This window comes from Melospiza melodia, chromosome 3 (assembly GCF_035770615.1).
Source record: "Melospiza melodia melodia isolate bMelMel2 chromosome 3, bMelMel2.pri, whole genome shotgun sequence".
Taxonomy (NCBI): domain Eukaryota; kingdom Metazoa; phylum Chordata; class Aves; order Passeriformes; family Passerellidae; genus Melospiza; species Melospiza melodia.
Window position 1 is genome coordinate 70082021 of NC_086196.1, and position 15216 is coordinate 70097236.

General features: G+C 35.8%; 1 protein-coding gene across 1 annotated transcript in view; it reads left to right on the top strand.

Annotated features, from left to right (window-relative positions):
- Positions 1-15216, top strand: part of CENPF (centromere protein F) — a 35553-nt gene that overhangs the window by 3407 nt on the left and 16930 nt on the right. The window contains exons 4-11 of the mRNA XM_063152177.1: positions 180-295; positions 1303-1394; positions 3730-3997; positions 5438-5640; positions 8429-8554; positions 10197-10325; positions 11874-11996; positions 15056-15191. Coding sequence (XP_063008247.1) covers positions 180-295; positions 1303-1394; positions 3730-3997; positions 5438-5640; positions 8429-8554; positions 10197-10325; positions 11874-11996; positions 15056-15191 — 1193 coding nt within the window. The remainder of the gene's footprint in view (positions 1-179; positions 296-1302; positions 1395-3729; positions 3998-5437; positions 5641-8428; positions 8555-10196; positions 10326-11873; positions 11997-15055; positions 15192-15216) is intronic.

A 15216-nucleotide genomic window follows, 5' to 3' on the forward strand; every position in this document is an offset into this window, starting at 1 on the left:
GTCTTTTATATTTTTGTGTTACACCACCTAAAAATTTTCAGTGGATGTGTCTTGACTTGATCTTTAAACTAAGTCCTTAGACTCGTATAATTTGTTAGTGTATGTCAGGCTGTTAAAAATAGATAATTAACTTTTTAGTTTCCATTATTAACTTCTGCTGCTGCTTCTTTCCTAAACAGATGCAAATGTGAGCTTGAGAGAAGTCAGCAAACATTGACTGCAGGAGATGTATCATTCAGTGGCACTCCACAGAAAAATTTTACTGCTCCTTTAACACCAGTTCAAAGTAATAATGGTAAATGATCCTTTTCTTCATCCAGCACAGATGGTTGACTGTCAGTTTTCTTGGAAGGTTGAGTATTTTAAACACTACACTTGTACTGAGTTGCCTAGCCCCTCTCATGTAAGTTATTTTGAAAGCATCTAATCTGTAGCGCCCTAGGTTTAAATTTCAAAATTATTAGTACAGATTCAACACATCACAAACATTACATTTTTTCAATGCTGGATGGACATGGAATAGTAATAAAATATCCCTCAGTAGGCTGCAGCAATCTTTTGTATGCCTGTTCCTGGTGTCAGCTCTTCCCTTCATGTTGTGGGGAACAAATTCCTCCCTGTACCACAGGTATTTTAACTAAAATGCAGTCAATAGTTAAATGTGCTATTTATTTGGAGAGGATTTTTTTGCACGGACTGTTACTGTATATGATAATCTACACAATTAATGCTCTATATCCATTTCAAAGCATCACTTCTATCTTCAAATTAGGGACATCAAAAATATTTAAATGAACTGGAAAAACGACAGGAAGTTTCCTTAAGCGGAGAATTCTGTAGTCAGACACCCTTATGCTCTTTGTGCTGAAAAACTTTGATGTGTTCAATATATTATATGTGTTATTTACTTCTTTCAGTGCTATGAATGAATGTTCTGAGTTTGGCATCTCTGTCTTACTCCAGTGGGAAATCTGAGATAATCTCTTGCTCTTGTTCTTTTTACTTTCTTTATGCATATCTGTAAAGGGGTGCAGTTAGTAGCAATGTCAAGCATTCCACTAAGCACGGCACTTCTGAAAAAGGGAAAAGATTAAAATGATTAATTGATTAAAGTTTACCTAACTATTTAAAATTATATTTCTGGGGAGATATTTTCCTTTGAAAGCTGGAGTCTTAAATTCATTAAGATAATTGCATCCTAGAATATTTCAAGTCAGAAGGGACCCATAGGGGTAAGAAAACCTGGCTGGATTGGGTGAAAAACTGGTTGGACTAAGGCAGATATTCATCATGTCTTTGTAGATGCTAGGTTTGAAGAACTAGAAGAAAAATACAGGAAAAAAGTACAAGAAAATAAAGAGCTGGAGTTACAACTGAGAACCATCCAGCTTAAGGTAAGTATCTCTTAGGAATGGTTTGTGTGATATTTAAGAAAGTAACCACTGAGTGAACTTGGAAAATGAAATGGAAGACTAGTGAAAAATATTATGCATCACATAAAATATAATTTCAGAAGAAAAAGAGAGAGAATTAATCTGTGTTGAACTGCCGTTGAGAACTAATCTTAGAGAATTCAGAAAAGCCATCCTCTTTAAATAGCAAAGGAAAGGAGGACATTAAAAATGAGAACCCATCCTTTACAAACTGGAAGTCTCCTGCAAGCAAGGACAAGATAAAACAGTGTCAGTTATGCCAAGTTAAATACTATATGATAATAAAATAGCCTTGAAAAATATTGTGAGTAATAATTCACACCTAGAAAATAGAAACCCATAAATCTTTCAAGCATATATGAAGGAGGAACAGTGTTGGCTAATCTCTGAGAGCAAGATGAATAAGATGTGAAAGCCCTCAAGGAAAAAAGCCATTGCAGAAAGTGTGAAATAATTTTATCTTTGGTACTTACTATGTAAAGGTTTAAAAACTTTTCCATGTCAGAACCTTTTTTTGAATCTGTGGCACACCTCAAATTGGAAATCAGAAGTAGTCTTAAATTAGATTGATAAAATGGATAGTAATTTAAAAAAAATTACCAGATACAGAGAATATTTTCCCATTAATTGATAGGGCACTGCAGTGTGGGACTGTTTAATCACTGTGATGTGCAATGTTGCCTTATTCTTCTCTTGACACTGGAAGGGGACAAGGATGATGGCATTAGAGAAAAACACTTCCAATGCTGCTTCTTGGAAATACAGTTTAGTCAGGCCAACATTTTGTTGGGCAAATTGTTAGAAACATGACACGATATGTTTATTGAAGCATGTGTAGGCGTATGGAGAAAAGGTCAACATTTGCTGATAAAGGCAAATCATGCCTCATATTTCAGACCTTTTGGGGGTTTTCTTTTAAGAGCAAATCTTAAAATACATAAGTCAAGTGCAACTCAGTGTAATGTTGTTGGATATACACTGATGAAAGGGAAAAAATTGGCTAAAGGGAGTTCTTGCAAGTTTAAAGGAAAAGATTGAGTGCAGAGTAGCAAAAAGTGGTCCATTTTTACTGGGGAATGGTGAGCAGAGGAGCCTGAAAAGGCTTAGTAAAAAGACCTGTGCTATTCAGCACATTGATTCATGTTCTGAAAAAGAGTTAAATAATAGAGTTTAATACCACACAGTATTTTGTAACTCTTGCAATAATTAAGATGGTGAGTAAAATTCAGCTTAAAAAAGAATAGTGAAATAATACATCAGGAAAACATAATTTGAAAAAGGTATACCCGATACATTCAGACTTCTAGTCTATGATTCCAGGAAGCATTTGTTTGTCATTGTGGCTAGTTCTGGATTCAAACTTCTGTCTCAGAAACTGTAAATTTAAATGGCATCTAGGGGAAATGATTACCACATGCATGATTACTTTTCTTTTCCTCTTTGTTAACAAGTTATTTTACAGGATTGGACACAGCATTCTGGACAATGTAATATAGATTTTTGGTCTTGGCACAGCTGTTCTAGATAACAGCACATTCTCTGGTTTGACTGAGAGGTCACACTGGGTATTACATGGTTTAGGGATTTAGTTTAAGAAAAAGTAATTCAAATGAGCTGCATTTCAAAATCCAGTTAAAAAAGCAATAGGGGCTTTACTGTTTGTGGTTTTGTTTGTTTGGGGTTTTTTTCACTTAAGAAAGAGGAAAAAAGTGTCATTTTTTTTCTCGGTGTAGTTTTTCTATGGGGAAATATTGAAAGCTTGTACCTGGCAGATTTTATTATAGAAATGTTGGAGTGCTCTGTTTATAAGTTTAAATAATTAAATGTGTTTTGAATTTACCTGTGGTTCTGCAGTAGAAGTAAATGTTGGTCAAATATCAGATATGTTAATCTAGACTTCTTGGTTTTATTTATTTTTGCAACTTACTTGTCTTCACTTGCCTGTAAAAATGTAGGCTTTGATTTTTTAAAATATTGGAGTTTAAAAACTCCTCTTTAAAAAACTAAAAATTTATGTATGTTACTTGTAAAGATACACAGATCAAAATTCTTTTTTTGACATCCTGGTTTGTATTTATAAATAGCAGCTATGCTTGGAATCTTGGGCTGAAGTTATTTAATTTACATAGCATAAAAATTAATGCCATGTATCAGGGCTTTGCACTGGTGAGTGCTGCGATGTTATAACTATGTGGAATGATGATGACCTATTAGCTATTAATGTTAAATTAGTTCTTTTGTTTTATGTTGATAAGGAACTGGGTGAAGGTACATTCTTTTCTTTTTTTGGACACAGAAAATAAACCAGCCTCATCCTCAAAGCTCTTTGAGTCACAGAGAGATTGCTCGGCATCAGGCTTCCTCATCTGTGTTTTCATGGCAACAGGAAAAGGCACCTTCTAGAAACCCAGAAACACCTGCAAGGGGAAGTTCTGCAGCATCCTCCTTTCCTTGGGATAAAGAAACCAATTCAAGTACTCAATCAGAGAAGAACGAGTTTGACAACAGCTTTGCTGAGAACTCAAATTCTTCCCTCATGATCCAGCTAAGGGCACAGAACCAAGGTATCTGATGCATTTCTTTAAGACCCAGAGGCAGTCTCCTGTATGGTTTCATGAAAGCTGGTTTGCAGATAGAAGCAGGCTATTGAAATTAGTGCTTTAGCAAGGAAAAGAGAAAGATACTTGCTGTTGCCTTTGGCAGCTGGCCCTGTTGGCTGCTGGTGTATTTTCAGTGATCAGTCATACACAGAGATTACACAAGCCGTAGTATCTTTTGCATAAGGGATATGAGAATTAGAAGGGAGCAGTTTGTATTTTTGGGCTGAGTAGAGGACATTATCTGAAAGGAAAAAATGCTTTTTTCCATTAATCCCATTAATCCTGCAACAATCTTCTTAAAACAGCTAAAAAAACTCTTCAGGATTTCATTGAATTTAATTATATTTTAATTATAAATTTATATATATTTATATAATTATAAATTTAATTATATTTTTCCTTATTTTTCTATGTTATTGATACTTTTGACTGAGCAGTAATGTCTTAAAAATGTGATGATTGAACATGCTTAGTGCATGACTGAGTTGGTCCATGATGGACGCTACTGGAAACACAAATTGAAGTGCAATCAAAACCCAAGATATGGTCTTGTATTGCACATACTGACATGAAGAAATATTCATTCCTGATAGTTTTAAGAAAGGAAATAGCTAGTTTGTTGTGGATTTGTTGAGCATTCACTTGAGCCTGCTATTTGTACGCTTTGGACAACTTTTCCACTGTTCTACAAGTCTCCAAACTCTTCATTCAAATACCTCACATACAGCTTCAATTCTGGTGGCTTTTTCAGCTTGGAAGCATATAAATTCAGAATCAGGAAGACAGGACTTCTTTTAACAAAAAACCCACAAAGCCAGATAATATTAATTCTGGATAATACTTCCTGTAGCTGACTTACATTTTCTACTGTGTTGTGATTTTTGGAAGATAAACTCTTACTGATCTATACTGTGAGAATCTTAGTTTGTCTAGTTTTATATGTATGCAGTTTTGAGACAGGAAAAAGATTAAAATACAAAATGGGACATTTACAGTTACCAAATAGTTGAAAAGTATTTTGGAAGCACAAAATTTTTTTGTATTTTTTTTGTATTTTATGCTAAGGAAATGCTTGTAGTGGATATACTTATAAAAAAAATGTAATCGTTATTTCAGGTGACATGTTTCTGCATGTTTAAAAACAATAACAAAACCAAAAAAAATAAGCCAGCAGGAGGAACAAATTGTCTTTGCCTTTGCAATGCTTGTTCTTGAGTTCTCATGTTTGTGCTCTTAGGAGACAGCTAAAACTTGTCTTAACTTGCTGAAAATTGTACAGGGTGTCTGCCTGTGCCAGGAAGTTGGGCTGTTATCAAACATTTTAAATAAGAAGTGGAAGTGTGTTGGAAGAGGTGCCTTCCAAAGCAGAAAGTATCCTTAATCTTTACTGTTTTTTAAATTCAGAACTAAATTCCATTATTAAAGACCTAGAACAGCAATTGCAAGCTCAAGAAAAACTGAAGAGGTCCTATATGAATAAACATCAAGAGACTGAACTGGAGCTGGACAGATTGAAGTTGGAATTAACTGAGAAGGATAAAATTCTGAACAAAACCAGAGATAAACTGACTCAAACGAGTACACAACTTGATCAAGCTACCACTCAGGTAAAATGTTGTCTCACACATCTTCTGACTGTCCTTACAATTCATTGTCAGTATTCCTATGTGTCAGTTTGCAGCCATTTAGTAAGAATCAATGTTCTCAGATTAAGTTTCTCGAGAGTTTACTGAGGATCAAGTTTTGAGAAGTATATGCTAGTTTGATATGTATTATATGTAAAAACATTAATGCATGTAAGTAATTGCCCATTTTCTGGAAGGTTCTTACACCACTTGAAGAAATAACTTTCATACTCCGTTAAGATTGACTCAAATTCTGAAAAATATTTCCTGATCAAGTTGCATAGAGCAACAATGACATCTGGTGGCAAGTTTTGACCTGAAAAAGACTGTCACATCTTTGGCTGAAAATCAGAATTTGCTGCTTATACTGCAGGATGATGTGGGGGCATAGTCCTTGTATTGTAAATTGCTTGTTTTAAATAATGTCTAGGTAAAAATGCAATGCAAGATTAAGAACATATGCAATTTCTAAATGAGATTTCACAGCCTAATCCTAGGGAGTTTGAATTCATAGTAAAAATCAAGAGAATAGTACACTTGCTTGGTCAAGAATTTACAGAGTGTATGTAAGTAAATACAAATAAAAATCTGAAATAGTTCAGATTTTTGCTCGTAATCAAAAGGAGAATGCCAGCCTTTAAAGTAATTTAAACTGCAGAAGGTAACAAGTGTTTTCCTTGATTAATCAAGTTGCATTACCTTCCTAAAGTTCCTTTTCACAACACTTAACAAATTTGAAATTAGTGCACAGATGTCATAATTCCTTGAATCTTCATATTTTTAAGAATTTAAAAGAATCTTCTATCTTTTAATTTTTTTTTCTCTACTAGTGATTCATCTACAGTATAGGGAAAAAGATGTTTCTGTGTGTGTCTTCCCTGGGTAGAATAACTATCCATGTTTGTCAGCAAGTTTCTGCATGCTACTTAAGTACATTGGTGAGCTAATGTTTCCAACAACTCCTGTATTGGCCCTTAAAAAATAAACCTTTGCATGTAAACCTTGATCACTCTGCCTTCTCAGAGAGACAGCAACATTTGCCTGTTGATAATTCTGTGAGGAACTAGTTTAGGGGAAGTGGGTGAGGGAAAATCAAACACCTGACGTAGTCCCTTGACTTCATAAAGGCACTGTCATCATGGTGAGTTTGTGAGAAGACATAGCTGACCCAGTCTGACAGCTCAGTTCTCTGTAAAGGGCTTAATTTTAATTTATTTGATTCAACTTCCTAAAGATTAGGGTATTATGTTTTTAATTTTCCCTTGTTTAATTTCTATGGGTTTAAGAGAGTGGAATTGTTTTACTAAAGAATCCAAGGGCATTAAAAGCAGCCCAAGGGAAGGGGTGCATGTTCACAGCAGTGAACATGCCTGGGTAAGGACAAGGAGAAGTGGGACTTGTCACCATGGGAATTGATGTGCAGCCCATCCTTTAGGTGCAGAGCATCTTGCCCCAGAAGGTTCCTTTGGTCCTGCCAACTGAAGGTGACTCCTTTCTGAAGGTGACTCCTTTCTGTTCTGTTTCTTCTTTCTTGCCCTGGAATTGGATCTCTGCCTGCCCACTCTGGACTTTGAAAATAGAACTGTGTTGAGATTTTACACTTAGTTTGTGCCTTGTAGCCTGGATTTAATCCTGGCAACCTCCCTTGTACACTTCTCTGTCACTGGTACTATTCCCAGACCTCAAGCCCAGCACCTCTGTGTTTTCAAGTATTTTCACTCCTTGGGAGATCTGCAGCCTTTCTGCAATCACCTTTCCATGTGATCTTATGGAAATTCACAGTCCCAGCAGTTTCTGCCTAATACCTGACATCCCAATACAACTACCTGCTTCTTATGTTCTTATTTCTACTCTTTCATTTACTCAGTAAACAGCTCTTGTTGCTGAAGAAAGAATGTCCCATTCACCCTTTGCCATTTTTTCTTACTCTCTGGGGAAAATAAAGTACTTATTTTGCATTAACAGATTTGGTCTGGAATAAAGTTTACATTTTTTTTTTGTTCAGGAAGTTAGGTGAGCAATGCTTTCTTTACTCTCTTGGATGACATAATATTGACATAATCAACTGAGTTAAATAACAAGTTAGTGTGGAGGTGAACGTAGACATAGCTTGCTGGTTTTTGGGGGTTTTTTAAAGTTTAAATTGTAAAAAATTGTAAAAACTGTTACTATAAACTAAGATATTTTCTTCTTATTTCTGTCCAAATCAGCTTGCTGAATCACTCTGAAATCTGGTGGAATATCCATTTATTTTCAGTCTAAACATGTAGTTGCTTAGCAGTTAGCAGTTGTTCTTTAGTTGGTAGCAACCTGAGGTACTGAAAATGCAATATATTCCTAGTGCCAGATGTAGCATTGTTCTGCAGACTGTCAAAAACATTGATTTTCTAATTGTCTAAATATATATAAAGATATCATCTAAAGATATATTTATTATTGTGTGTGTACACTAAAAAATACACATTGTATTTATTATTGTGTGTGTACTCTCATGTATACACATACACACTTAATACATAATATATTAAAGTATATATACTCCTCCTATACATACACACACATTCTCACTAACATAAAGAAGAATGAATGAGTTTTGTACTTTGGATTACTAAGAATTTATATGGTACCAGCTGAAGTTACTGTGGTTATATGAATGCTAGAACAATTGTAGTAGCTGACAGCAGTGAACTTGTTGTGTGAGAGCTTATATATTTAAATGAAACACCACTTGCACCTTTAACACTTACAATTGATAACTAAATTGTTATAGGTCCAAATGTTGGAGCAAAAGGTGAAGCGATTGTCAGAAGAGCTGAATTGCCAGAGACAAAATGCTGAGAGCGCTCGTCAGTCTTTGGAACAGAAAATAAAGGCCAAGGAAAAAGAATACCAACAGGTAAGACAAAGAGAGCTTTTAACTTTGACTTCTTGAGGGGATGAAATTACTTGGCTTATGCTGTGTATCTGATTTTCTGTTAGTTGCAATCACATTTGACAGAGAGGTAAAAGTTGCAAAGGTAATTGAAAAAATGGAAAACAAACATTGCAATAGTGGGGATAGTATTCACTGGAAAATAGAGAATATGTGTGAGATAGAATGAGATGCAAATCCATGAGAAACTAGGCTCCATTTTTCATAAAATTATGTACATGTGAGCTCAAACTTAGTAACCAACTCAATTATTTCTGTGGAATTTGAGTTAATTTTGCATGCATTTCACACAGAAGAAAACAGTTTCTTTAGTATTATATCTCTATTATTCTAATTTTGGTTCATGCTCATATGGTGTTAATATAGTCAATTAACATAAGTGTCTTTCATTTCCTTCATGCCAGCTCTTGCAGAGAGAAGTAGAGCACTATGCCTGGAATTTTTCTGCAATGAAGTTATAGTTAGTATTAACAGCATTAATACTGATTTGGAATAGGGCTAAACTCTTTGTATTTTTCTTTTTAAGCTTAATAAAGTAATCAGTGTTAGGAAATCCAAGGCACAGGTTCAGAAGTGGTAGTGCTATTTCAGATGGGCATTTTAAGTTTGCTTTAGGGATTGAATGTAAGGGCATTGCCCTGAGGAAGACTGCTTGTTGTGTCAAATGTTTAACCTGAAACCTTTTCTCTAAGGTATGTCCAGACAGATAAAATAATCAGCAGAGAAGTGCTGGTGGGGTAGCCAATAAACAGTGCTGCTACTAGCACTCTTGAATGAAAAAGTGGTTTTACAAAGTCTGTTAGTCAAGATGCTACCTTAGGATCTCAAACTGATACTGAACCTTGTCTAGAAGTGGTAAATTGGGACAACTGATCTTTGCATTTGAATAGTTGTAGCATCATTATATTAATCAAAAGATGGGTTGAAGGCCTATAAACCTTATGTCCAGGTTTTTTCCTTTTTTTAGTTAGCTAAATAAAGGCCTTCATAAAATTAATATGTTAGCCCACATACTGCCATTCTAAATTGTTCAGCAAGGCCATTAATTAAGAAGAACTTTTTTTCTGCAGTGGTTAGGATCTGTGAGCTGTTACAGGTTCATAAAATGTTTGTTTAACGTTCATTTATTTATAATATTAGTCTGTCACATCCTATTTAAAGGCTCTGTTTTGCATCTTCTTGCAACAAAATTTGTGCAACATTGTGAGAAAAACCCTAACTTATAGTATGGTAAGTAATAGCAGAGATGAACTTCTCTACTTGTACTGTAATCTAATTCTAATATGAAATATACCTTTAGTATGAAAATTTTTAACAATATTGCTTCTCTTACTTTTGGATTCAATTTTTTCCCTTTCTGTGACAGGAATGTTACAATAATTAAGTTCTTGAGCAGATGACATAAATTGGGTTAGTGTCATTCTTGCCTATGTGGCATTTGCCTCATGAGTTAAAGCTGTGTTTAAACTGTTTGCTGTGTAAGACAAGTGTCCCTGAGCAGGGAGTACCTACTGATAAAAATCAGTTGTTATTTCTGCAGTAACCAAAATAGAGGCATTTTGTGGTCATGTGTTTATTTCTTTGCATCTCTGCCACTGTGTTCTAGGAACTCTCTTGTCAGCAGCGTGCCTTGCAAACACTGGATCAGCAGTGCAACCAGATAAGAAACAAACTGAACCAGGAGCTACAGCAAGCCAAAAGTGACTTCAACGTTCTGCAGGCAGAATTTGACAAAGTAGGCTTTTTTTAGCATTAAAGTCCACTGCTAGAGTGGCATTTAGTTGTCTCAACAGCACTGTAATTATACATAGAGCAAAAAAATAATTAATGTGGTGTCTTGTATGAATGTTTTTACAGTATATATTAGATGTTCTGATAGATATTCTTACCAAAATACATAGATATTCTTACCAAAATATTATATATTTACATGTGAATTATAGACTTTTAAAAGTTTGTGACTAGTCCACTTCTCACAGGGAAGGAAGCGTAAATGCAGGCAGTGCAGGTAAAATAAATCTGAGAAAGGAGCATCTAAGGCTGATCACTTTATGAAAAAAACCAAAACAAAACCCAAAGAACCACCATGCAGAGGTGTAGTTTGATGGTAGAGATACTGACCAACAGGTCAGTAGCCCTTTGAAAAAACAGTCCCATTTTCATATACCCTACCTATGCCCTCCTCATGTGATCCTGGAGAGAGCTGATAGAGGAGATAAAAAAGCAAAGAAAATATTACATTTAAATTAGCGTATGTGTATGCAGAACCAAATGTTTGCTATCAATTTAACTCCCTGAACTGGTTCTCCACCAAATCAGATGAGTGTTATGGCTTGTGTAAGGAAGATCAGTATGAAGGAGCTCTTCCACAGCTTTGGCAGCAGGTACCTATTAAAACACATCAGTTGTCACAAACTCCCAATTTTCAGTAGTTTAGAAAGCAGCACAAGCCTCAAGAGTGGGTGACCAGAAAAAAGGAACGTTTATAAGCCTCCAAAAACCCTTGAGCTCAAGAGTAACTGATTTTCTAAAAAGGGCCACATGTTCTTAAAAGTTGTGTTGAGAAGCCCCATTTGCAGGCATCCTAAACTGAAACATCATTTCTAAAACTGCCAACAGATTTCTTGCAGTCTTGTTTTATTTTAGAAATATAGCTGTGGGGCTACATTCAGTCAAAAGTTTTTACTGGAGGCTTCTTTATTATATGCATATTCTTTTGTATATGCTTACTGAAAAATTTATTAACTTGAGAGGACAGTAAGTGCCTTTTCAAAGAAAGGTAGTTTACTTGATGACCTCGGAATAGATTTTTTTTTTTTTTTGACCCACTAGTGTCATTTCCTTCCTTTTTAATCTGGAGTGTTTTAGAACTCTTTTGAAAGACTTAAAACCTGTTCATTTTTTAAAAAATCTGTGTCAACAGAGCTGTAATTGCAGTTATGATCCTGACTTTGATTCCCACAGCTTAGCAAAAAGCCAATTGTATTTCAATCTCATTTCTGTCCTACAGATATCATTGTGGTGATGTAGCTGCAAGTTGGATGAATTAATCTTGTTTCAGACAGTCTAGAAAATGATGTATTTTAGAGAAATCCCATCTTTTTGGTCAGAAGCAAAGGAGTGGAAAGGCAAACAGCAACTTTTCTCTAAACACCAGTAAAGCAACTCTTGGGTTCAGGGTGGGATAAAATAATGTAGTTTCGTTTTGTAGCAGAATATTGATTTCAAGAACTGGAGTTTAAAAAAGGAAGTTGTTCCTGTGATTACAACGTTGGTTTTCCAGGTAACGGCAGCAAAACAACGCTTGGAACACGACACTGGTGATCTCACCCAGAAGCTGTGCAGAGCAGAGCAGACTTTATCAGCAGCACAGGCTAAGGAAGCTGACCTGACAAGAAGCTTTCAGGTGAGCAATGCTGAGGAGTATTTGGCAGAATTAATACCGTAAATCAGCAATTTGTAAACACTTGATACTCTGGAGCATGTGCTCACAATTGTGTTTTTCCCCATAAGCAATCTTTAAACACTTTTGTGGACCATCTTAATAACTCATCCTAGTTGTAACAAAAAATGAGGCCTCCATCATGGAAATCAGTGCAGTTTCTGGAGTTAGGTGTGTGGTTAGGATTCATGGCTGTAATGCTGATGATATGGTTCTAGTTCATGTTGGACTTACTTTTAAAAAAAATGAATTGTGTTTCAAGAGATGCTTGCTTTGGGTTCTGAAATGAAAGTCAAATAGTAAATACATGTTTGATTTTGAAAGTAAATTCTAGAATCATTGACTGCTGCTTTGATTCATACTGTTAAACACAGTGACTTTGTACAAGTATTATTTCCTCTTTTAAAAACATGCATCTGTCTTAGAATAAGACAGTCCAATAAATATGCAATATTGGAAAAACTTTCTCCCAAATGAAGGTAATTTCAGAGAAGTTTCTGTATGCTTTAAACATGCAGAAAGCTTTTCACTTTAAAGTCTCCTCTGTCTTCTCAGTTACATTGTTTTGCTTTGGTGGCAACCAGAACAGCTGCACTTGAAATTGTTCCAGTTTTGCCACTGGAGACCTCTCGATGCAAATTTTATCCTTTATTTGGAGAATCAGCAGTAAGTAGGAAAACCAGCTGGACACCTGGGTAATCCGTGTTGCAATTTGGTTTTGTTAAACACTCTCATTTTGCTTGTTACCAGTTGTCATCAGCAGATATAAAATAACCTGGCATAGTCTCTGCCAAAAAATTACATTCAAAATTTTCAGCAAAAGTCTAAATTAAAATAGTGAATTTTGTTCAGATTTTCACAAACATTTGTAGGGGTTTAGTGTAGTGTGAAAATGTAGGTACATTTTTGCTGGTAGATTGCAATGTCTGAGAACATTCCCAGCTATTGGAATGTGACTGTTGCTGGAACAGCACTTTGCATGGTTTTGGCCCAGCTGACTGGCTCTCTCTCATACATTGACTTGTTGAGCAAGTCCAGAGGAGGCCACCAAGGGCATGATCAGATGAATGGAGCACCTCTCCTATGAGGAAAGGCTGAGAGAATTGGGTTTGTTCAATCTGGAGGAGAAAAGGCTTTGGGGTGGCCTAATTGTGGTCTTCCAGTTTCTGAAGGGAGCCTATTAAAAAGATGGAGAGAGACTATTTACAAAGGCATGTAGTGACAGGACAAGGGGAAATGATTTCAAACTAACAGAGGGTAAGTTTGTATTAGACACTAGGAAAAAATTCTGTACCCAGTCTAGCAAGGGAGGCTCCCGCCCATGGCAGGGAGGTTGGAACTAGATGACCTTTAAGGTCTCTTCCAACCCAATGTATAATTCTATGGATATTGGGAATGTTTGCACCAAATTGAAATAATTGGACCTTTTGTGGAGAGCTTAGTTCAAACATGGCTTAAAGAAAGAGGCCATGAAAATATACAGCTGATGGAAAAGTAAAAAGCAGCCATAAAGCAGCAGTTCCGAAGTCTTTTTCTGTAAATAATTAGGTTCTCAGGCACATTTTTTATAAACAGCAGGAGACTCAGACAGTCTTCTCATAACAGGTAAACATTCTGTCCTTGGCTGCTCTGGGAACAGATATGAAGGTTTTGAGAACTTTTCATATCACGGTGAGAACACAAATCTTGGTTTCAATAAACAAACCACAGGTATTGTAAACAAAAGGAGGGGTTAGAGTTTTCTCTGTAGCCTATCGTGAGCTCGGATTTTGCAATATGCATGAACTTAATTAACACTGTTATAAAAAGTGACTGATTGGATCAATAAATCAGAGTCGATGCTCATCAATCGGATGGTCGTCTCCCTTCACTTCAATAACCTTTCAGCCATTTTAATTCCTTAAACTTGTTTTTCTTTCCATAGACCACCCTAGGTTTTGTAATGAATGGCTTAGTTTAATTCATATACTTGCATTGCAGCTTTGAATGCAAGGGGTTTAGATGCTTGGACATCTTGGACGATTTATTAAGATTGCTAGAAAGCTTATTAATTAAATTTATATGTGACTGGATTTTTTATTTAAAGTGTGGGTAGGGAAGGCTGTGAGTAGAAGGGAAAACAACTGTTAGTGACAGTGACAGTTTTAATCATGTTCTGAGGGTAATTTATTTATGTTGTTGCAAAAACAACCCTGCCATGCCAGCAAGCTTTTAATTTTTCCATTCAGACCTTTCCATTTCTTGAGCTTGGCTTTTGTGAATCCTATGCCCATCTGCTAGTAGTAAATGGATGAATAATTGACAGTCTGTTTCCATTTGGACCATGCCAGTTCCATGGCATCTGTTGTCCAGAGCACAGGAGTTTGGAGAACAAGGATGAGTCTCTTTAGAAGAACTTGAATTTTGTTTCCTGGGTGCCATGTAGTTACACAGTGTTTTTTTGGTGGTGGTCATAGTGTGTTCTGTTTGCTTGTTTGGAGTTTTTAAAAATGACTTTATTTGAAAGAAAGTGCTGTTAATTGCAAAACAACCATCTGAAAGTGTAAGCAGTTCTAAATATAAATTGGCCTGTGTTGCCATGTTGTTGATGTTCAGTGGAAAGAGAATTTGTCTCTACATGAGATGGCAGGTGAAATCTGATCTACACATTTCATGTTAATTTTGATGCCATTGCAGGGATTTGTTTACTGAGCTACTTTGGAAAAGTAGCCTGACTTAATCAGCTCAGATTCTGTAGAATCTGTCCTGCTCCATCTCTTTCTGTGAAATCATGTGGAGCTGTTTGTTCTGTGCTAACAGGTGATGCTGACTGCATCAACTGGCAGCATCTCTCTGATGCTGTCAATTCGCGAAGAATAAAAAATTCAGCTTATGTTTCCAAGCAATGCTTAGGAACCCAGGCATGGATTCCCAAAGTCTTAACAGGATCTAGTGGAATATCTTTACTTTGATTTAAATGAACTGAGTCTGTTGAGCTCCTTATCAATTTACATGAAATATGGCCTTATTTGGTTTTGGTTTAGGAAGTGAAGCAGGAGAAAAATCTTCTCAATTGTCAACTTGAAAAGAAATCACGAGAGATCCACCACCTTGAGGAAGAACTAAATATGATCAAGCAATCTCTAAAGCAAAGCCAAAATCTTGCAGAAGAGATGAAAAGTGAGTTATGATATTAAATTTACAG